General features: G+C 45.9%; 1 protein-coding gene across 3 annotated transcripts in view; it reads left to right on the plus strand.

Annotated features, from left to right (window-relative positions):
• CCNJL (cyclin J like) overlaps positions 1-22,358 on the plus strand; it is a 77,552-nt gene that overhangs the window by 37,620 nt on the left and 17,574 nt on the right. For all 3 annotated transcript variants that reach the window (XM_072756722.1, XM_072756723.1, XM_072756721.1), the window contains one exon: positions 11,869-12,082. In XM_072756722.1, coding sequence (XP_072612823.1) covers positions 11,869-12,082 — 214 coding nt within the window. The remainder of the gene's footprint in view (positions 1-11,868; positions 12,083-22,358) is intronic.

The following is a 22,358-nucleotide window of genomic DNA, read 5'->3' on the forward strand; positions in this document are numbered from 1 at the left end:
CAGTACCGGTGGTGGTCCCACTGACTGTGTCCACCTCAACAGAGTGAGTGCTGGGCTGGAGAGCCCAGAAGGAGTTACAGTTGTCAGGAGGGTGATCAGACGATGAGAGAGAGAACTGGGGGCATGTGTGTGTGGAGAAACGAGACTGGAGGGGCATCTACCCACCTGTGTAGCAGCTCACATTTACCTCTCAGTGGTGGGATTGCTGCTGAATTTAATTTTCTTTGTACTCATATATGTGTTTTCTATAATTTCTATAGTAATCAGATATTTTATAATCAGTTAAATATAACATTACTTTGGAAGGAAAACACAAACCTAAACTATCCCATGGAAGCTACAGAACAGCATTAGAAGCATGGAGTCAGAAAGGCCAGATTCAGATCCATCCATCACTTATTAACGGGGTGAGGTGACCATAAGCACGTTGCATCGCCTCTCTGAGCTGTCCTTGTCTGGAATACTGGGACATAGATAATCTCCACCTTGTGGGCCTGTTGGAGGATGAGAGGACAATGCATGGGACACAGTACCTGGCAAATGAGATACATATGTATTTAAAATTATGTATATAACACATGCATATAAAATGGGAGGTTGTATAGAGTTGTTCATCACAATGGGTGATTCTAGATATGCAGGAAGACCAGAGAGGAGGTATATAAGCCTGGGGATGCTGAATTCTAGGGAAAAGAGAAAGCTCTGTCCTTGCCTTGGGGTGTGGCATGTGCCTCAGTCTACCCAATGTTATAGATGGTTTCCAAGTGTTTGCAGAGGGTTGGGAGTTGCCAAAATTGTTAAATATATACGTATATATTTACATATATATTACATATATATGTATTTAGGAATTCTATATTTTTTTTTCCTGGAAAAAAAATATATATATATGTATGAGGTAGGGCAGTCGTGAGGAGGATTTAATTTGGAGCCCAGTCCCTAGACCCCACAAGGCAGGGCACTCAGCTCCTGGCTGCCTGGGTGAGCTGGCATCTGTACCCTCTTGTGCCACTCCTAGGCTCCTAATACCATGGCTGTGTGGAAATTCTTACCAGGGCAATTCTGCAGGTGGAAGCAGTGTTTTTTTGTTGTTGTTGTTTTGTTTTTTGTTTTTTTTCTCCATGAGCTTTTCAGTAAACCTTTTGCTTCACATCATCAACATACTGGGAGTTGAGCCAGGGATTTTCACTGGAGTTTCACCTTGCAGAAGACACATTGGGGTTTAATGTTCCCAGAGTACCAGTGCCCAGCTGCCAGCACCCTAAAGTACCTCTCCCAGAATGTGCTCTCTGGGATGTTACTCTGCACTTCCCCCCGGCCCCCACCACCAAAAGTGATGGTGGTGATGGTGATCTGTGGTTAAACAGATTTAACCTTGAGTTTCCTAAAACTATGTTTTTTCCTGAACATGTTTCAGGGCTTCCAGTGAGCTGATAAATGATTCCTTTTAGGAAGGAACAAAGTAGTATGCAGTATATAGTATGGCTCGAAGATCTCTTCGAGCAAACCTTGGGTCTGGGATGTCACAGAACACACATTGGGAAACATTGCCTCTGAAATGTCTGAGTATAGAGTGCATAATTTATCACTTTGAAGTTCCCAGTCCCCTGTAAAACACTACCTGCTTCCTCTCTGTTCACTCTCTATTGCTATTGGGTAGACTGAGGCACATGCCACCACCCCAAGGCAAGGACAGAGCTTTCTGTCACCCGTAGAATTCAGCATCCCCAGGCTTTTATACCTCCCCTGTGGTCTCCATGAGTATTTGGAATTGTACGCTATGATCGTTTCAATCTAAGATCAGGAACAAATCATTTTTACTTACCTTTTCATTTCAAGTATTTGCCTTTGTCCAAATTGGAACATTTTGGTAATTATAAAGTGTCTCTTTTGTGTCAAGTAGTGGGGTCACAGAGTTGAGCAAAATGAACCCATCCCTTTCTTCCTGATTGTTTACAGTTGAGGAGTGAAAAAAGACACTAAAAGTGAACAGATGGATGCCTGGACGGATGGAGCAAAGTTCTAGATGCTTGGAGAGTATCTGACAGGGGCATGACCAGGAAACACTTTTCAGAAGTGACTTCTCAGCTAGATCTGAAGGAAGAGTAGGTTAACAATGAGAAGTAGAACCCATAAGGCAGTTAGAGAACAACACAGTGCAGGACACCAGGGGTTAAAATGAAGACTTCCCTTCCTCCCTTAATAGTAGAAAACAGGGGTGACTGGCTGAACTTTTACAGTGCACGTGACCTCCAGACTCCTCTGAGGTTAGCCTCAAAATGCCGGCAGAACCTGTGTGTGAAGAGCACAGGCTGAATTTTCTCCCCCGTCTGTCTGTCCTACAGCAGTGACAGGCCAGGGTCTTTGCCCAGCTGTCCTGGCCATGGGCTGGGGCCTGTTGAACTGCACTTCAGCCTGGCCTCACTGGTTCTCCAGGGCATATCTGAGCCCAACACAGGTGGAGAGTGTTTGCTGCCTCTGGCAAGGTCACTGCCTCCGTGCGGGAGGGGAGACACCGGCCTGCAGTCTTCCGAAGCCTGTCCAGGCAGCCCGCTGCCTCTGCGTGCGTCCCAGCTTGGGCTTTGCAGGCCTTGTGATTCACTTGTCCTTGGCCTTTCTCGGAGCACTGTCCTTCTCAGATAATCCTCTTTCAGCTTTGGAACCCCCAGACAGAGCTCTTGGTCAGCAAGCAGAGTGGTTTCTAAAGCCTTTCTGGATGTGTACCACCTTCCTTTCCCCCAGAATGGTGCCTCTAGTCATAGAAGTGTCCTTCATCACAGCGGAGTTTCCCACTCAGGGCAGTCCCCCCGACGCACTCCTCATTAGTCCCCTCAGGAAAGATACAGGACTGGACAAGGGTGTCGGGTGGGGCTGGGATGGCCACAGGCAAAGAAAGCATTCCTCCAGCAGGTGTTGGCTGGGGTCACACCTGTATTCATCACGAAGAACACTCCATTCGTGTATTCATATATTCATTCACTCATTCGGTAGGTATTCATTTACCCTTTCTGTGTGCCACATGCCAGGGGTACAGCCAAGACCTGGAGAGAAAAGTGACTCCTTCTCTCACAGAGATCACTTTCTGCAGGTGGAAGGAGGAGGACAGTTAATAAGCAGGTAGACCGTTTACTTGACAGCCACTGTGCAGTGTGGGAACATGTGGGCTGCTGTGGCATGGAGGGAGGTCAGGGAAGGCCTGTCTGAGGAGTTCCAGAACAGACCCTGCAAGGAAGAGAAATGGCCCAAATGTCCAGAATGGAGGTCTGGTGGAGTCACAACACAACCTTACTAGGATGAAAGGCTCAGCTGCTATTCATGGTTTCCATGCCATCTGAAAGGGGAAGTGGATTATGATCCACTTGTAGATTATGATCCCACTTTGTGGAAGTTTGCACAGAGAAAAACAGCCGAATAAGACCTCTCTGTGCATGAGAGATCAGTAGTGATATTTGTTATTTTTTTTCTACGTTCAAAAATTTGTCAGTGAATATATAATTTATGACTAGTAAAAAGCAAAGAAAAAGAAAAGAGAAAGAACACTACTTCCGAGTTGAACCTGAGTGAGACCTTGCATCTTGTAAGGACAAGGTGGGAGATTTAGCACGGGGCTCACATGGGGCATGTTCTTAGAAACAGTGATTTTTCTCATGGTGATGATGTGGGGTTGCCCAGGCATCCTTGGGGATACATTGTGAGCTGGGCCTTAATATGGTAAGTATCCAGGCCCTCCCTGCTTTTCTTTTCAGACTGGAAACACAGTAATTAAAAATTCATATCAGTTACACATTGAATGTTTTTTTAAGTTTCAGTCTTTTCTTTTTAATGTTATTTACTTTTTTTTTTTTTTAAGATTTTATTTATTTGAGAGAGAGCATGTGCGAGAGAGCACAAGCAAGGGGAAGAGCAGAGGGAGAGGGAGAAACAGACTGCCTGTTAAGTAGGGAGCCTGACATGGGCCTTGACGTGGGGCTCAATCCCAGGACCCTGGGATCATGACCTGAACCGAAGGCAGACGCTTAACTGACTGAGCCATCCAGGCACCCTAATTTGTTTTTATTAAAAAATAATTGACATGCAATGTTATATTAGTTTCAGGTGTCTAACATGGTCATTAGACAATTCTATACATTAAGCTATGCTCACCATAAGTATAGTTACCATATGTCACCATGCAATGTTATTACAGTATAGTGACTGTATTTCCCCATGCTCTAGTTTTCATCCCTGAAACAATCTATTTTTTAATTGATGTAACATTGTATTAGTTGCAGGTGTACAACATAAGGATTGAATATTTTTATACATTGGGAAATGATCACCACAAGTGTAGTTATTAGCATTTTCACTTCGCAGTTACATTTTTTTTCTTGTGATGAGAACTTTTAAGATCAACTCTTAGCAACTTTCAAATGTACTACAATACAGTATTCCTAACTATAGTCACCACGCTGTACGTTACCCCCCAGCATTCATTTACTTTATACTTGTAAGTTTGTACCTTTTGACTGTCTTCACTCATTTCGCCCATCTCCCACTTCAGACACCTCTGACACCTCTGACAACTCTGACAACTCCCAATCTGTTCTTTGAGTTTGTTTACTTTGAGTGTTTTTTAAAAAATCCACAACGTCGAAAGCATGGAAAAAATCACACAAGATCTGAGCCCTCCAAGATACCGCTGTTAACATTTTGTTGTATATATAACAATTTTTTCTTCTCTATTGTTACCGGTTTTTTTTGTTTGTTTGTTTTTTACTATTACTCTTTTTAAAAACCAAAATGAACTACTTTGATAACATAAGCAGTTTTCTGTAGGGCAGATTCCACCCCCACAGCTGAACTCCATCGTGGCCACCTGTCCCCGTGTCCCTGGACGGCTCCTGTCCAGATGTAGCAGAGGAGCCGTTTTCTCCCGTCAGGTCCAGGTGATAAAGGGCCAGTGGCTTGGGAGAGAGAGTTTCTGGAAGCCTCTGCCTGTGCCGCTGCCTCTAGTCATCGGTGCCCCCCTCCCTTTCTGATGTTGCCCCTGCCCTGCTGAGAGGAAGGTCACTGCCTGGCCCGGTTCCTGCCCCTTCCCGCCCACACTGGCTGCTGAGCGCCTGCCAAGTGCCTGCCTAATCCGGGAGGGCTTTATAGGCCGCCCCTCGCAGGCTGCTCTTTTGTTTCTGGAATCCAGGCCCCTGGATAGGAGGGGTGGCTTCGTTCACCCCGGCTGCTGCTGGCTGCCTAGGACTTTAAGCCGACTTAGGTCAAAAGTGTTTGGGGAGGAATGCGGATCTTTAGAGCAAAGCCTTTATAATGAAGGCCTTTCCCCCCCTAATTGGGTTACAGAAGGATTCAGCCGGCTCTCAAACTAGACACGGTAGGCGTGCTGGCGGTCCACGTTGTTGTTCATTTGCCAAGGAATCACCCTTCTCAGCACCAGTAGCTGAGGCCGGGAGCCCCTCATTCCATTTGACTTGGGGGTTCTCTGAAGACCTGGGATGGGTAGGTTTCCTTTCCTGCAGAAGCCCTCGGGCCCAGCTGTAAACCCTCAGGTAGAAAGCTTCAGTCCACCCAACAAAGCGTGTTCCTTTGAGAGTCCAAAGAGCTTTTGACAGAAGCAGATAAGCTCAGTTTATCTCAAGTTTGATTGCCTAGCTTGAGGAAGAGGCCACTAAAGCTTGCTGATTGCTATTAAGTGCCAAGTACTTTACAGTTGTGGCAGCGTGACCCCCAATTTTCAGATGAGGGCACCGAGGTTCAGAATTCACATGGCCAAGGTTAATAAATAGTGGAGTTCAGATTCCGTCCCGGAGCTGCCTAACGTAAGTCTGTGCCAAGCCGCTCCCCAGTATGTGGAGAGAGGAGTGTATTTGGTACAGGGAGGTATATTACTGCATTCATTCTTTTTTTTTTTTTTTTTTTTGTGACTGTTTTAGAGCAGTGTGAGGTTCACAGCAGTATCTTTTTTTTAAAAATTTTGCTTATTTGACAGAGCAAGAGTGTACAAGCAGGGGGAGCAGCAGAGGGAGAAGGAGAAGCAGGCTCCCCACTGAGCAGGGACCCTCCTGCCACCCATATGGGGCTCGATCCCAGGACCCAGGATCGTGACCTGAGCCAAAGGCAGACGCTTAGCTAACTGAGCCACTCAGGCACCCCTTGGTTCACAGCAACATTGAGCAGAAGGTACAGAGATATATAATGTACCACCATATATATCCATATACCACCTGCTCCCACATTTGCACAGCCTCCCTCATATCCACGTGCCCCACCACACCACAGTGGTACATTGGTTACAATCGATGAACCTCAGTGACACATCATTGTCACTTCAAGGTCTGCATTAGGGTTCAGTCTTGCTGTACATTCTGTGGGTTTTGACAAATGTATAATGACACGTATCCACCATTGTAATATTATACAGAGAACTTTCATTGCCCTGAAAGTCTTCTGTCCCTCACCCACCCAACCCCCCGGCAACCACCACTCTTTTTACCCTCTCCATTGTTTTGCCTTTTTCAGAATGTCCTAGAGTTGGAATCATATAATATGTAGCCTTTTCAGATTGGCTTCTTGCACATAGTAATTTAAGGTTCCTCCTGCCTTTTCCTGACTACTCGTTCTTTTTTCACCCGCACACATAGTTCTTGAGCACCTGCCCCTGTGCCAGGCACACACTGGGCATGGGGTAAATGGTGCAGGCAAAACGGACACGGCCCCCACCCTCAGGAGCAAGAGTCAGTACGAAGACACACATAAATAAGTAAATATTTGGCCATGAGGAACAGCTTGCTATGAGAACCAGGGGGACCTGATGTGAAATGATGAGGGGTCAGAGAAAACCTCTCTTAGGAAATGATGTTGAAACCAGTATCTGAGCAATGAGCAGAAATGGGGATGGAGAAACGGGGATAAACAGCCATTCTAGCTTTCAGAATCCTGGCCACTTTTGATGCCAGCCTCTTCTGGGAAGCCCTATCTGCTTACTCCTCCTTGACATGTATTGTTGCCCGTTCCAAAGGTCCATAACTTTTTTATTTCTTTTATGCACGAATTCTTCCTTTGAGAATCAGCTCAAGCCAGTGGTTCCTTTTCCCAGAGAAGTATACAGACGGAAGAACTACAGTGTGTTGCTTTGACCACTCTTCTCCCAATTAACCCAAGAGAAATGTCCAGAAGCATTAAGTTTGGCTGAGTTGAGCAGAGAGGGAAGTTAGGACTTTGCATATCTTCCTTGTTGTGTTTTGGGACTTTGAACTGCCCTGATGAGGGCCAGGCAGCCTGGGACAAAGGTTAGTTGTCTGATTTCCGGCAGCTGCTGCCTCGGAACACCAAGGATCTGTGATTGTGATTGCTTCTTGTCAACAGCCTCTGAGCCCTCTGTCAAGAAGAAATACCCCAGTAGCCTGCAAGCTTGTGGGGGCTGCTGGAGGGTGGAAAGGGAAGCTTCTTTTGGAGCTATAGCCCCCCACTGGCCGCAGCTACCAGCTGTCTGGCCATAGTATTAGAGGAGCCCAGCTGAGAGGTCTTCATGTATAGGCACCCTGCCTTTGTTGATGCCCTGCTCTAAGCCCTTCAGTGGCTCTCTCTGTTGCCCTTAGGGCAGGCTAGATATCTTAGCAGGACACACAGATAGGACTGTGCCCACCACCCCCACCTGCCCTGTCCAGGGACACCCTACCTGTCTCTGTAGAGTGCTCCAGATTCCCTGGGGGGAACACCTGGGTAACTTTGCAAGTGCTGTCTTTACTGCTGAGCTTCTTTCCTTCCTGCATCTTCAACAGGTCAATTCCTAGACATCCTTCCAAATCTTGCCTGGATACATCTCTCCTTTAAAAAAAAAAAAAAAAAAGATTTTATTTATTTATTCATGAGAGACAGAGAGAGAGGCAGAGACATAGACAGAGGGAGAAGCAGGCTCCCTGCAGGGAGCCTGATGCAGAACTCTATCCCAGGACCCAGGGATCACAATCTGAGCCAAAGGCAGATACTCAACCACTGAGCCACGGGCCACCCAGGTGTCCCACATCTCTCCTTGATGTTCCCACTGACCACTCCTCTAGACCAGTGGGGCCAGGGCATTCGCTACTCACTACCAGGACCAGGATACAGTCCCTCTTTCCATCCCCGTCCTCCCCATCCCTGTTGTCATTTCTTCCACAACTAGTTATTGGGCACCTGACAATGTTCCCTAGTCACCCTAAGGTGCTGACAAAATGGTAAGGAGCCAATCAGACCCAAACCCTGCCCATAAGGACTTTGAGATCCTATGTTGACCACATAAATTCATCAAACACTGGAGATAAATAATACACCGAGAAGTCAAGGCTCTTCTTTAAAGAAGTTAAACTGACAATAAAAGATCTTCTCCATGATTTAAACAACAACAAAAAATCAGGGGAGACTGGCTGGCTCAGTTGTTGCATCTTGTGACTCATGATGTCCAGGCTGTGAGTTCAAGCCCCATATTGGGTGTAGAGGTTACTTAAAATGAAGGGTTGAGAAAGTCTTGTGGTCTCAGATCAGTTGCACTTAAGTAAAGCCTGGGGTCTTGAGACTTTTTCAAACTCAGTTTCTTTATGTGTAAACAAAAGGGAGAGGCAGTAATTTATTCACCATGGAGTACCTTCCATGAGCAAAGCTCTAGGGTTACCAAGAGAGCCATCCTGGCCTCCACAGGGGAATAAGCCAGAAGAGAAGAGATCCCAGCAGGAAATCTCAGGTCAGCCTTCACTTCCCCAGAGAAGGCCTCACTCTCACTCCCTCTAAGATGCGGTGCTTTCACTGCATGTAGCCTTCCTTTGTAGTGTTGATCACAGTTTGGACTTGTGTAATTGCCTTATTATTTGATTTCTAGCTCTCTTACTGGGCCATAAACTCTGTGAGAATGGGTGATGTGTCCATCTTATTGTTTTTACAACAGCTTTATTGAGATATAATTCATATGCCATAAAATCATTCTTTTAAAGGATACAGTTCAGTTGCCTTTAGTGCATTCAGAGTTGTGCAACCATTAACACTATCTAATTTCAGAATATTTTCATGATCCCAAAGAGAAACCCCGTATCCATTAGCAGTCACCCCCCATTAACCTCCACCCAGCCCTAGCTCCCAGCAACCACTAACGTTATTTTCTGTTTGTGTGGATTTGCTTATACCAGACATTTCATATAAATAGGATCACAATATGTGGACTTTTATGACTGGCTTTTCTTCACATAGCATGTTTGCAAGGATCATGTTCATGTCCTTTCTTTTTTATGGCCAAATAATATTGTGTTGTATGGATATGCTACATTTTGTTTATCCATTGATTCCCTGATGCACGTTTGGATTGTTTCCGTTTGGAGGCTGTTATTGATGCAGATTAGCTGGGTCCGAGGACCCAGAGGGGGTCCTGCAGGGCCAGCCAAGAGGGTCCTTGGCTTCTCACAGGATAGAAATTAAATGTGAGCCAAGAGGAAGTGAGAGCAGTTTGTTGAAGACAGAGCAGATACAGACAGAGCATCTGGGAGGCTCAGAAAGGAAAGAAGAGTGAGTCTCCTCTTTGCTTGGGGCCTGGGGTTTTTATTGACGATGGTGGTCTGGTGCAGTGTCTTCTCAGGCATCCAGGAACAAAGAGGGGTGTTTAGGTGTCCATAAGTCATTATGCCCTGAGGCCAGGGGTCTTGGTGAGTCATTGGTCTTGAAAAATGTTCATGATGACCCTGCCCCATCACTCCTTAGATGTTATCTGTTGGGCTCAAAGATTCCAAAGAGATCATTAACTCCTCGATCTTTACAAGGAGGACAAATGTTATCTGTACCATAATGCGTCTGTAGGGCAGGAGTGTAGGTCCTAGGAAGGATAGAGACAACAAAAAAGTAGTCTCTCTTGGGGTCTCTTCAGTGTCTCTGTCCTGTGAGGGATAATGCTGCCAGAAACATTCCTATACATGTTTTGTGTGGGCATATTGTGGAATTTGTTCACATCCTCACCAACACTTGTTTATTTTCTGATTTTGTTTTTATAATGGTCATTGTAATGGATGTGAGGTGGTATCTCATGGTGGTTTTGATTTGCATTTCCTAGTGATTAAGTGTTGCACATCTTTTCATGTGCTTATTGGCCATTTCTGTGTCATCTTTGCAGAAATATCTAGTCAGTCCTCTGCCCATTTTTAAATTGGGTTGTCTTTTTATTGTTGAGTTGTAAGAGTTCTTTATATATTCTGGATACCGCCTCTTATTGATACATGATTTCCGAACATTTTCTCTCATTCTGTGGGTTGTCTTTTCACTCTCTTGAAGTCTTTTGAAGCATGAAGGTTTTAAGTTTTGAAGTCCTTTGGGACAACTGGGTGGCTCAGGGGTTGGGTGTCTGCCTTCAGCTCAGGACCTGATCCCTGGATCCAGGATTGAGTCCCACATCGGGCTCCCTGCATGGAGCCTGCTTCTCCCTCTGCCTGTGTCTCTGCCTTGCTCTCTCTCTCTCTCTTTCTCTCTCTCTGTGACTATCATAAATAAATAAAAATTTAAAACAAATTTTTTTAAAATAAGTTTTGAAGTCCAATTTAGATTTTTTTTTGTTGCTTCGACTTTTGTGTCATATCAAAACCATTGCCTAAGCCATAAAGATTTGTTTTTGTTTTCTTCTAAGAGTCTTATAGTCTTAATCTTACATCTAGGTCTGTGTCTGTCTTATACTAGATTATATCCTCAGTGCCTGGAATAATGTCTGATATACAGAAGGTACTCGATACTTACTGAGTTAAATGAATTGATATCTCTTGAATGAATGAATGAACAGATATCACTTGTCCCAGAACTGTTGCTACCTAAGAAGAGCCCAGGGCTGTGAAAGTAGCATTGTACAGACAAGGGACTCCAGTTTGTTTTACTCTCACCCCCAGTGAACCTACCATGAGGGAGCTCCCACAGTTATTTTTCTGCCAGGTCTTTGTTTCCAGTTTTTCCTCGATTTTGCATCTCTTTAGTTTCTGTACTTGACCGAATGTAGCTATGGCATTTCCTAAATAAACCATGTTGGGCCTACTTTGGTTCAATTGCAAATAGATTAGATATATAAGAAAATCTTTCCCGTCATAAAAATCTTGGTTGGTTTGATATTTCTCTTGTTGGCTTTTCTTGTGTTAGAGAAATAAATTGGGATAATGTGGCAGTACACAAATTACAAAGTGAAAGTTGCTTCCTGGTGGAGAAGTATGTTTGGAATTTACTTTTAGGAAAAAAGTGTACATGTAAGCAGAGAGCGGAAAGGTAAAATGAAAAGAATCTGGATGAAGGTTATTTTAGGAATTCTTTGTACTATTATTTTAACAGCTTTTTGTACCTTAAATATTTTTTAAAAATCATCTCTCACAGTCTCACCTACAGAGAAAATTAAGCCGGGGACCCTGAGAGGTGCCTGTGTGCTGGTGTTTACATTCATCTTTCATTTAATCCTCAACCGTTGAGGAAGTGACAAAAGTCAAGGCGGGTGACCAGGCTGGCACAACTTGGTTGATAGTACAACCAGAATTTGGATGCTGGTCTCTGACCTCCAGTCCTGTGCTCCTGTGCATGCTAATCTTTTCCCCAGGGAATGATTGGCATCGTTGGCACCTGTTACCTCCTTCACCTGCCTCTGCCATCCTATCCTTGACACTTCATAAACCTGTGCTCATTGAGGGCAGATGGGAGATGGTCCAGGAGTTTCTGGAATGGGGGCGCGGGACTACCATCCTGGGACTGGAAGGAAAACAAACAGGGTGTGGAGGGAATCTCTGCCCTTTAACCAGCCAGCAGATAGCCCCCCCCCCCCCCGTGTCTTGCTTTCCTGGGGCATCTGAGGCTCTCGAGGGGCAGCCCTGACCCCCTCCTCCTGTCCTGCCTGTCCTCCAGGAGCTGAAGCTGCCCGCCTTCCGAGCCCACTCCCCACTCTTGAAGAGCCGCCGGTTCTTTGTCGACATCTTGACCCTGCTGAGCAGCCACTGCCAGCTGTGCCCCGCGGCCCGGCACCTGGCCGTCTACCTGCTGGACCATTTCCTCGACCGCTATAACATCACCACCTCCAAGCAGCTGTACGCCGTGGCGGTCTCCTGCCTCCTGCTCGCAAGTATGTGCACTCACTGCTTCCTGCTGCCCCCCTCCTTGGAGCCTGGGTGCTCCCGAGTCATTTTACATTTCTGAGGTCTTTGCACGTCTTCTGTGTCCATCCTTTGCTGAGTGCAAACTATAGTGCTAATAATCAACATTTTCTTTAGCATTGGTTATGTACCAGGCTAAGTGATGAGGATTTTAGCCACTTGGTCTTAATGAATCCGCACCGTGACCCTAGGAGATGGACACTTGATGGTACCCCCGTTTTACCGAGGCACAGAGAGATTAAGAAGCTTGCCTTGGGTCATCTAGCTTAGTAGATAGCAGGTAAAATTTGAACCCAGAACTGCGAGAGCCAGAACCTGTGCTCTTTTTGTCCGTGTTACCTGCTTCCTTACATGAGGCCTCTGAACGTGCTAGAAGGGGAATCTCTGTTCTTCGGGGTATTTGGAAATGTGACTGCTTGATTGGGGCCAAGCAGGGCCCACTGTGTTGTCACCAGGCCTGGACACTGGCCTCCTAGGGTTTGCATCTTCCAGCGAGGCCTCACAAAACATACAACATACCTTTGACAGTCCGTCTACCTGCCTTGGTAGAGACTACCACATGACTATGCTGCTCAGGGGATGTGCTTAAAACACGGTTCTGTCCTGTCATCCTACCATCCTGCCACTTAGTATCTGCCCCCTGGTTTACCAGCAGTCTGAGGGTAGGGATCAGCTGTCAAGGTCCTGTCTCTCTGACCTGGTGCATCTCTAGCCAAGCCCCCTGCTGTCACAGAACTTTGCATGCACTGTCTCTTCTGCCTGGAGAACTTCCCTACCCCACCCCACCCCACCTGTCTGGTCCTAGTTAAATGTCACTTAGGCCCTGCATCCCTGAGAAAGCCTTCCCCCATTGCCCTAGGCAGGTGAGGTCTCCCTGATAACACATTTCCATGGCATCCTGTATTTTAATTAACATCCATCTCCGGGGCAGCCCCAGTGGCGCAGTGGTTTAGCACCGCCTGCAGCCTGGGGTGTGATCCTGGAGACCCAGCATCGAGTCCCACGTCGGGCTTCCTGCATGGAGCCTGCTTCTCCCTCTGCTTGTGTCTCTGCCTCTCTCTCTCTCTCTCCCTGTGTCGCTCATGAATAAATAAATAAAATCTTAAAAAAAAAAAAAAAACCATCCATCTCCCCTACTAAACAGTGAGTTTCAGGGAAAGTAGGGAACCTAGTACATAATAAGACCTCAGAAAAAATATTGGTGGAATAAAGGAATGAATGAAGCTAGGGCCCCGCACTTCTCCAAGGCACCTTGATGCAGAGGGGCAGTATGCCCCAAAGTGGCTAGCTGTAGTCATGACATTTCCTTTCCTCTTTCTTTCTCCTTAAAATTCAGCCAGATTTGATATTCCCCTCCACAGTAAGTTGCTGTCCTGTTTTATTATATTGGCTCCTCCCCAGTCCTTGAGTCTCACAGGTGCTGCGAGGAGATGGTACCCACTTTCTCCTATGGCTTTGTCTGCTCTTGGCACGCTGCCATGAACCCCTATGGGCACGATCACCTAGTTCTAGGAGCATGGCTTTTGAGTTTTAAACATTCTGTATTGTTTTCCACCATGGCACCATCCACCTGCTGTGATGTGTAATCCCTTTCACTGCTTAGAGTTTACAGCCGCCCAGTTTGTCATTTGCTCTACGTTGGGCCAGCTGGATTTCCTGTGTTCTACAGAGAAAGCAGTCTTGCTGGGCGGGAATCCAGCCTGCCTAGTACTTCAAAGTCCCAAATCAACACGCAGCTCTCTTCCGTCTTAGGCTCACAAGACATCCCCATCAGCTTCAGCCGAGGGCAGAATGGGCATCGCGTTTCAGGCGGCCCAGGAGAAGTCTGCACCGTGGCCTTTGGCCTGCTGCTGTCTGTGATCTATGGGCTGCATCAAAGCCCCATGGGGGCAGGGGACTTAGATTTCCATGGGGCCATGGAGGCTGTCCCCCAGCATCTGTCTGGGGAGCCGGGACGTGAGGCGCACACTGGAGACGCCTTTGTGCAGCTGCCGCCATGGCAGAGGGAAGGGGGCCTTGCAGACGGGGCGGCAGACGCCCTCACCCACATGTCTGAGGGCAGCAGCCAGCCTGGGGCGGCAGGAACGGATTTTTCAGGACACCTGCCATATGCTCAGAGGCCTCAGGAAAGAAAAGTTTCCATGACAGCCTGAAATCCTATTGAATGCTCCTTCCCCTCTCCCCAAGCTGACTGTAAGCCACAAGGGGGGGGTCACCTTGCCTCAGAAAGCTTTGAGTTCTGCTAATTCAGTACCAAATAATTCCTCAATAAGAAGAGCTACAGTTCTTGCCCCCACCTGTCAGGTCTTCAGGCTTTAGAGCTTCCTCCAGATAAAGGCCTTTGCACAGATGCAACCTTGTACCTATGTACAGCCCCTCTGCCCCTTCAAAGTAAGGGTCAGCCAATGGAAACGGGGGGTAAAGCAAGAAATTATAGGTTGTTCCGTGGTGGACAAGTGGCAAAGCCACCCCTTGGTCTTCCAATGACTGAGTTAACTGTCTGCATTTCCTACACAGGATGGCATCCTACTCTAAATATAGTCAAGATATAAATATACTATAAGAATAGGAGAGCCACTCTCTCTACCCTCTACTCCATCTTCTACAGCTTCCCTCCCCCTGTCTTTTTGCAGTTGTAGTAGTTGCTTAATTAAAAGGATAATTTGGCAGGATGGAGACCTTGCAACTCCCAGGTGAGTTGGCTTTGACAGTGTGCCATGCCTGTCATCCCTGCAGCAATAGTTTTGTTACTTACTGGTCCCTCTCCGTGCACCCAGCCCTGTGCCAGGCACTTAACACTCATGTCATGTGGAATCCTCTCAACCAGCTTATGTGCTTGAGCTGTCATCTGCCCATCCTGTAGACTCAGAGAGGCTGAGTAACTTGCCGAGGGTCACACAGCTCAGAGTTTTGTTTATATTTAATTGCAGTAAAATTCCTATCACAACATGAAATTTACCATTGTAACCAATGTAAAGCGTACAGTTTCAGGGCATGTAGTACATTCACACTGGTGTACAACCATCCCCTCTCTAGTTCCAGAACATTTTCATCACCTTAAAAGGTACCCTTGTATCCATTAAGTGGCCACTTCCCATTCCTTCCCACTCCCAGCCCTGGCAACCACTAATCTATATGGATTTGCCTATTCTGGATATTTCATATGAAAGAGTCACATAATAGTGAGCTTTTGTGTCTGGCTTCTTTTACTTAACATTTTCAAAGCTTATCCAAGTTGTAGCACACGTGAGTACTCCATTCCTTGTCAAGGCCGAATGACGTCCTGTTGTATGGATATACCACAATTTGTTTAGCCTTTGTCTTTTGATGGACATTTGGGTTGTTTCTGCCATTTGGCTATTATGATCAGTGGTGCTATGAACATTCACCACCAGCTTTGTTTGGACACCTGTTTTCAGTTCTCTTAGGTATAAACCTGACAGTGGAATTGCTGATTAGAATTGGCTCTTCAGTGCAGCCCAGGTGGCTCAGTGGTTTAGCGCCGCCTTCAGCTCAGGGCATGATCCTGGAGGCCAGGGATCGAGTCCCATGTTGGGCTCCCTGCATGGAGCCTGCTTCTCCCTCTGCCTGTGTCTCTCATGAATAAATAAATAAAATTTAAAAAAAAAATTGGCTCTTCAACATTGAACTTTTTAAGGAAACTCAAGAGTTTTGCTGTTGCCTGGCTGTTGCTGCTCAGAGATGACTGGGTGTTGACTCCTTGGCCCCAGGACAAGGAGCAGCCTGAGGCAGGAGGAAGGGTGGGAGGGGCGCCTGGGTGACTCCGTCGGTTAAGCCACTGACTCTTGGTTTCAGCTCCGATCATGATCTCAGGGTCCTGGGATCAAGCCCTGCCATGGCACTGTACTGATTGCAGAGCCTGCTTAAGATCCTCTCTCTCAAAAAAAAAAAAAAAAAAAAAGATCCTCTCTCTCTCTTCCTGTTCCTCTCCCCCTCCACACTCATCTGTGTGCTTTCTCTCTCTAAAAAAATCTTTTTTTAAAGGAGAGAGTGTGGGAAAGAAAACCAGAAAGGCCAGAGGCATGACCAGGATGGTCTTTTTGCTAGGGCAGCATGTCCTTAAATGCAAGACATTGTTATTATGATAAAAAAAAAAGTATGAAATACATTTTTATTGTTAAAAAATCCAAATGAGGGGCACCTGGGTGGCACAGTGGTTGAGGGTCTACCTTTGGCTCAGGTCGTGATCCCAGGGTCCTGGTATTGAGTCCCACATCAGGCTCCCTGTAGAGAGAGCCTCTGCCTATGTCTCTGCCTCTCCTGCTGTGTCTCTCATGAAGAAATAAATAAAATCTAAAAAAAAAAAAAAAATCCACATGAGTAGCACTTATATAAAAAAAAAATTTATTTCCCCCAAACCTGTGGTCCTTTTGCCACAGTTTGATCTGTATACTTCCAGACCCAGACTTATTTATGTGTTTTCATAATTGGGAAAATAAATCTATTTTCATTTATGAGGAGGAAAAATGAATCCTGTATTATACCCATATGAACTGCCCAGTAAACAAAATTGTAAGATTCTCCCCTTCCCCCTGCCTTTTTTATTTTCTCTCCCTCTCTCTTTATGGAGATATAGATAGATGACATATAGATAGATATAGATATAGATATAGATATAGATATAGATATAGATATAGATATAGATACAGATAGATATAGATATAGATAACCCCAGCTCCATCATACTTTCTCTTCTGGACTATAAGCCCTATCCTGTCCCTCACTGATTGCTTCTGGTACATGAAAGGCAGGAAAAGCTAAGGGTGACAAGTCTGTTTCTTGGGCGTAAAGTCCTGACTTTCAGGTTTTTGTAGGTGAGGCTGAGTCCTCTGCTAGCCTTCATCTCAGCTCTCCTCCTCCTCCCCAGGAGAGGGGAGCATCAAGCAGGGGGTGGTCACATGGCCTTTCTGCAAGGCACTGGCCCTCTAGCAGGCCAGGATCCTTTAGCCCAGAGTGAATCTGTCATGCTCTGCTGCATGTACTTGGAGAAAGGCTCATCTTCCTACTGTATATTTTTATTTTTACTTATTTCTTTCTTCTTCTTCTTCTTCTTTTTTTTTGCTTATTTCTTTTTTAAAGATTTTACTATTAGAGACAGAGAGAGCATGCATACAGGAGTGAGGGAGGAGCTAGGGGAAGAGCAGAGGGAAAACTAATCTCCAACAGACTCCACACACTGAACGCAGGACTCAACGTGGGGGCTCAATCCCACGACCCCAAGATCACGACCCAAGCTGAAACCAACAGTTGGACACTTAACCTTCTGAGCCACCCAGGTGCCCCCCTCCCGTAGATTTTTAAAACTAGAAATGGTATACTCACTTGGACAATGAGATTCAGAAGATAAAGGAGAAAATCCGCTACCCATCCCATGTGTCAAAGATAGCTTCTGGTAGTAGTTTCTTATATCTTTTTCCCAAATTGACCTGTATTTTCTAGAAATGTTCTGTGCATATAGAGACATAGAGTTAATCCTCATAATTCAAGGATTCTGTACTTGTAAATTGACCTATTCACTAAAATGTATCTGTAACCTCAAAATCAGCACCCACCGAACTTGGGCAGTCATTCACGGACTCTGCAGAGTCACTCCCTGTGCATTTCCCGGCTGAGGTGGAACAAGGCAATGCTGTGCCTTCTTGTTTTCAGAAGAAAACAAAGGTCCTTAAAAAGGGTCGTGCTTAAAAACAAGGGTTCTTTGCTTAGTCTCTTTAGTGCCACATTTTCTCATTTTTCTGCTTTTGGCGGTTTACTGTTTAAAATGGCCCTCAAGGGGTGCCTGGGTGGCTCAGTCAGTTGAGCATCCAAGTGTTGTTTTCAGCTGAAGTCATGATCTCAGGGTCCTCAGATCGAGCCCCCACCTGCTCCGCATCTCTCCTCCTTGCTCGTCCTCTGCCCTCCCCACGCAGGTGCACTTATGTGCTCTCCCTCTCTCCCCACCCCCCCAAATAAATATATCTTTTTAAAAAGTAAATGAAACAGTTCTCATACTGAATTACTGTCTCACGTTCCTGAGCACAAGGCTGTGATGTGCCATAGAAAGAAAATACGTGTGCTGGATGAGGTTTATTCAGGCATGAGTTATCACGCTCCTGGCTGGGAGTTTGGTGATAATGAATTGACAGTATGTTGAACAGAAAATCACAGGTTTTGTATTGACCGATTAAGGAAAACGTGACCAGAGGCTCACAGGAACCTAACCCTGTACTTCCCCCCCTAGAAGTATGGTTCTATGTCTACTTGTTCAGTGTCCCCAGTGACTTTATAGAACATGACCAGAGGCTCACAGGAACCTAGCCCCGTACTTCCCCCCCTAGAAGTATGGTTCTATGTCTACTTGTTCAGTGTCCCCAGTGACTTTATAGAACATAGCTTCTGCAGAATGACCAGAATCAACTGTGTATTTACATAGGTGGGTTCATACCAAAAGTGCTTTCTTCATAGTACGCCAGGGACCATCTTTCCCGTCCATCTGCAGGAGTTTACCTTACTCTGTATTGATGGTAGAGTTCACCATATCATAAACACTGCCGTCTGTTTGACGACTCCTCAATCAGTGGGCATCTAGATTGCCATCGGGTTTTTTTCATTACTGTAAATAATATGACAACAACTATCCTTTTTGCACACGTAAGTATGTCTGTGAGAAAAATGCCCAGAGGTGGAGTTGCTTTGGTCAAAGGTGTGTGCATTTAAGATTTTGAGAGGTAGCAGTAAATTGCTTTGCAGAGGCTTTAACCAACAGGTGAGCTCCCTTTTTTCTTCCTTTCTTTCTTTCTTTCTTTCTTTCTTTCTTTCTTTCTTTCTTTCTTTCTGTCTTTCTTTCTTTCCTTTCTTTATCTATCTATCTATCTATCTATCTATCTATCTATCTATCTATCTATCTATTTGACACAGAGAACACGTACAAGCAGGGGGAGCAGCAGAGTAGAGGGAGAAGCAGACTTCCCACTGAGCAGGAAGCCTGACTGGGGACTGGATCCCAGAACCTGGGGATCATGACCTGAACCAAAGGCAGATTCTTAACGGACTGAGCCACTCAGGGACCCTGAGATCCCTTTTTTCTTAAATTCAACTTAATTTGTGGGAGCCTTTGACACCACACTTCTCTATCTAAATAAACTATCAGAAGAGGAGCAGTGTGCCTCCCCCATGTTGGCCCCCCACAGGTGTCTACTTGTGGCTGTTCTTCAGTGCTCCCAGCAGGGAGTGTATTTGCATCCCGCCTTTCTGCCTTGTTCTGTCCAGGATGCTCAGATGAGAAACTAATTCCCCAGACCAATTGCTTTTAAGACTCCATAAGCCAGAAAAATCAATAGTCTCATCTCTTTTCAAAGGTACCAATTGAAGTCATTGCCTGTCTGGTACTTATGCTCTGGGGCTCAGGAAATTCTAAGAGAGGCCTGTCTCCCAGTAAAACACCTTCACTCCCCCTCAGTCGCCCCTGCATCCCTTCCCTTCCCTCCCCCTGCTTTGACTACTTAGCAACTGCTGCTTCTGAAGAGCAGCTTCCTTGACAGCAGGGAGGGTAGGATGAGGTCTCTCTGTTGGAGATTTGGAAACTTGAAAGCATTGAAAGCAGTCTTAATCCCCCCTCCCCCAGACCTGGATGGAGGAAGGCCTAGGGAAGTTAAGCACACTAGCTCTCCCCAAAACTGGGAGTGCTTGAAATGCCTCTAGGGCCCTAATTATAGCCAGCAGATGCAAAGGGGGCCATTTTTCCACGTGGCCTTTTTAGGGGTGTTACTTTGGACAAAGCGTGAGATTTATTGATTTTATTTACAGGATTATACCCAAATCTGCAAGGAAAGAAATATGGCAGCCCCCATGCAGGAGGTAATTCGTGCAAGGTGGCTAGGGGGGAGCACTACCATTTCCTTCCTGCCACAGTCTCACATTTCAGAAATTGGCATGGGTCTTCCATTTGATGTGTGCACTTAATATGACAGTCATTGATTATTTCCTCCAGAAAGCTGCTGCAGCATCGATGGTGCATCTTCTAATCAGTGACATTTTGGTGGTGGCCACGCAACACAGCCTGGGGTGGACTGGAAAAAGTGGTCTGTTCTGTCACATGAGGGCCACACCAAGTACATCCGGGCTTGGGGCTCTGATGTTGCAGTGCAGTGAGTGAGGAAGGACTTGGTGATTTTCCATTTCCTTTTCCCATCTCTGCAGACTGGCAGGCTTAGAGCTATTTTCAGGGAAAGGATTTTGTGTGACCCGTCAGTCAGGAAGCTGGCTGGGCCGGAAACTCAGAAATGTAGTTTGCTTTAGCAACTGTAGTGCTCAGGCCTACTCGTCCAGGGCCTGGAGTTCTGGGATCCAAGCGGGGTTTTTTTTGGTTTTTTGGGGTTTTTTGTTTTGTTTTGTTTTGTGGCTGGTGAGAATAAGGGAGGAATCTTAAAATGCATGGGTTAATTGAAGATGCAATTAACCTTGACCCCATATGGGTGAGTCACTCAAAAGACCTTGATTTGACCTCTGCTGTGTACCAGAAGCTATATACCTGGGGAGGCGGTAGCAAACAGAAAGAATATCTACAGGCCTTGCCACTGAAGATAAATCATTTCACCCACATGTACTTACTATGCACTGAGCCTGGGAGACAGCGGGGCACGAAATGCCCCGTCCTCATGTTGCTTATGATCTGGAGGCATGTTCTAAAGAAGGAGCCTCCCAGCCAGGGATCGCCAGCAGGTGTCTGGGCACATGCCAAGCACAGGCTAGTGGCTTCTATGAAAATCTCAGTGTCTTGACTTTCAGGAGAATAGCCTGACCACTTCTTCATGGGATAATGACCAAGACATTGACGTCAGGCACCCTGTCTGGTCTTCACACTTATCTGCAGCTTGTGCTGGGAGCTAGGCCTTCATCTTTCTTTTCTTTTCATTTATTTTAACCTTGAACCCTCTCTGTAGTGAATCCTTGTGTCTTACCGACCGAACCTTGTCCCCTGTTATGTCCAGGATTGCCTTATACACATTCTCTTGTTAATGCTAAAGTGGAGGAGGGAAGAGCTGTAGAGTTTTTATTCATCCAGGGCCCCTTCCCCTGAGGGAGAGCCACCGCAGAGTTTTCCAGATTATACGTCTTCCTTGCCTCACCTCAGAGGCCCCGGATCTCAGTAGTGGAGGGAGTTTGCTCCCCTGGTCACAGCAGCCTCCCCTTCACTGGGCACCTGCCACCTAGTCAGTGAGAGTTGTAGTACTACCAGCAGGGCAGCTTTGGTTGCTTTTAAAACTTTCAGATCCAGAGAGGAAATAAGCCAGCCCATTATACCCCAAGTGGTGAGATTAGAGATGATTTTTAGGTTAGGTGTCTTTGCCTGGATTTTCGAGATTGTCTTGAAGGAGTATCTGTTGCCTCTCCCTGCCTCCTGAGTCTTTGTTTTAATTACAAGCATTTCAATGTCTAGACAGGAAAAGTGTCGTCTTTGTCACTGACGTGTTAGGGTTCCTGGAACTCTTCTAGGGCACTCCGATTTGTGAGTACTTGTAAAGCAGATTCTCACTGGGATAGTCTTGGACTAGGACAGACACACATGTTCTGGATCCTTCTTTGGTAGTTACTCTGCCAATTCTGGCTTCTAGGTTCCCATCAGTGGCATCTTTTAAGAATTTTAAACTGTTTTTTCTTCAGTGGGAGAATGATATTAGTTCCTTGTAAAAAATTAGAAAATAGAGAAAGGAATAAAGGAATAAAATAAGGGGGGCCTGGCTGGCTAAGTCAGTAGAGCATACAACTCTTGATCGCAGAGTCATGAGTTTGAGCCCTGCATTGGACGTGGAGCCAACTTAATTTTAAAAAAAAAGAAAGAAAAAGAAAAGAATAAAATAAAAATTACTTGCAAACTTACTACATTTTTTTTTCTGTAATCAAAATTTGGGGTGGAGGGCAGACCTTGCCTGACCCCAGTGATCACGGAATGGCTAATAGGTTATTGATATGCCAGGCAGTCTTCTGAGCTCTTTGCATGGATTAAATTCATTTGATCCTCAGAACAATCCTATAAAATAGGTAGTATTATTTTCTCCACTTGATAGAGGAAAAAGCTGAGGCCCAGTAAGGTGGGTGACTTACCCAAGGGAGTGTGAATGGGGATCCAGGTAGCCGTGTCCCTGAGTCCTTGCTCTCAGCCACCACACCACAGTGGCCTTTGTCCTACAGCTGGATCTCTTCCTTCGTTGGCCACACCAGGGAAGACAGACAAGCAGATGGCGA

The sequence above is a fragment of the Vulpes vulpes genome, chromosome 4, assembly GCF_048418805.1.
Source record: "Vulpes vulpes isolate BD-2025 chromosome 4, VulVul3, whole genome shotgun sequence".
Classification (NCBI taxonomy): Eukaryota; Metazoa; Chordata; class Mammalia; order Carnivora; family Canidae; genus Vulpes; species Vulpes vulpes.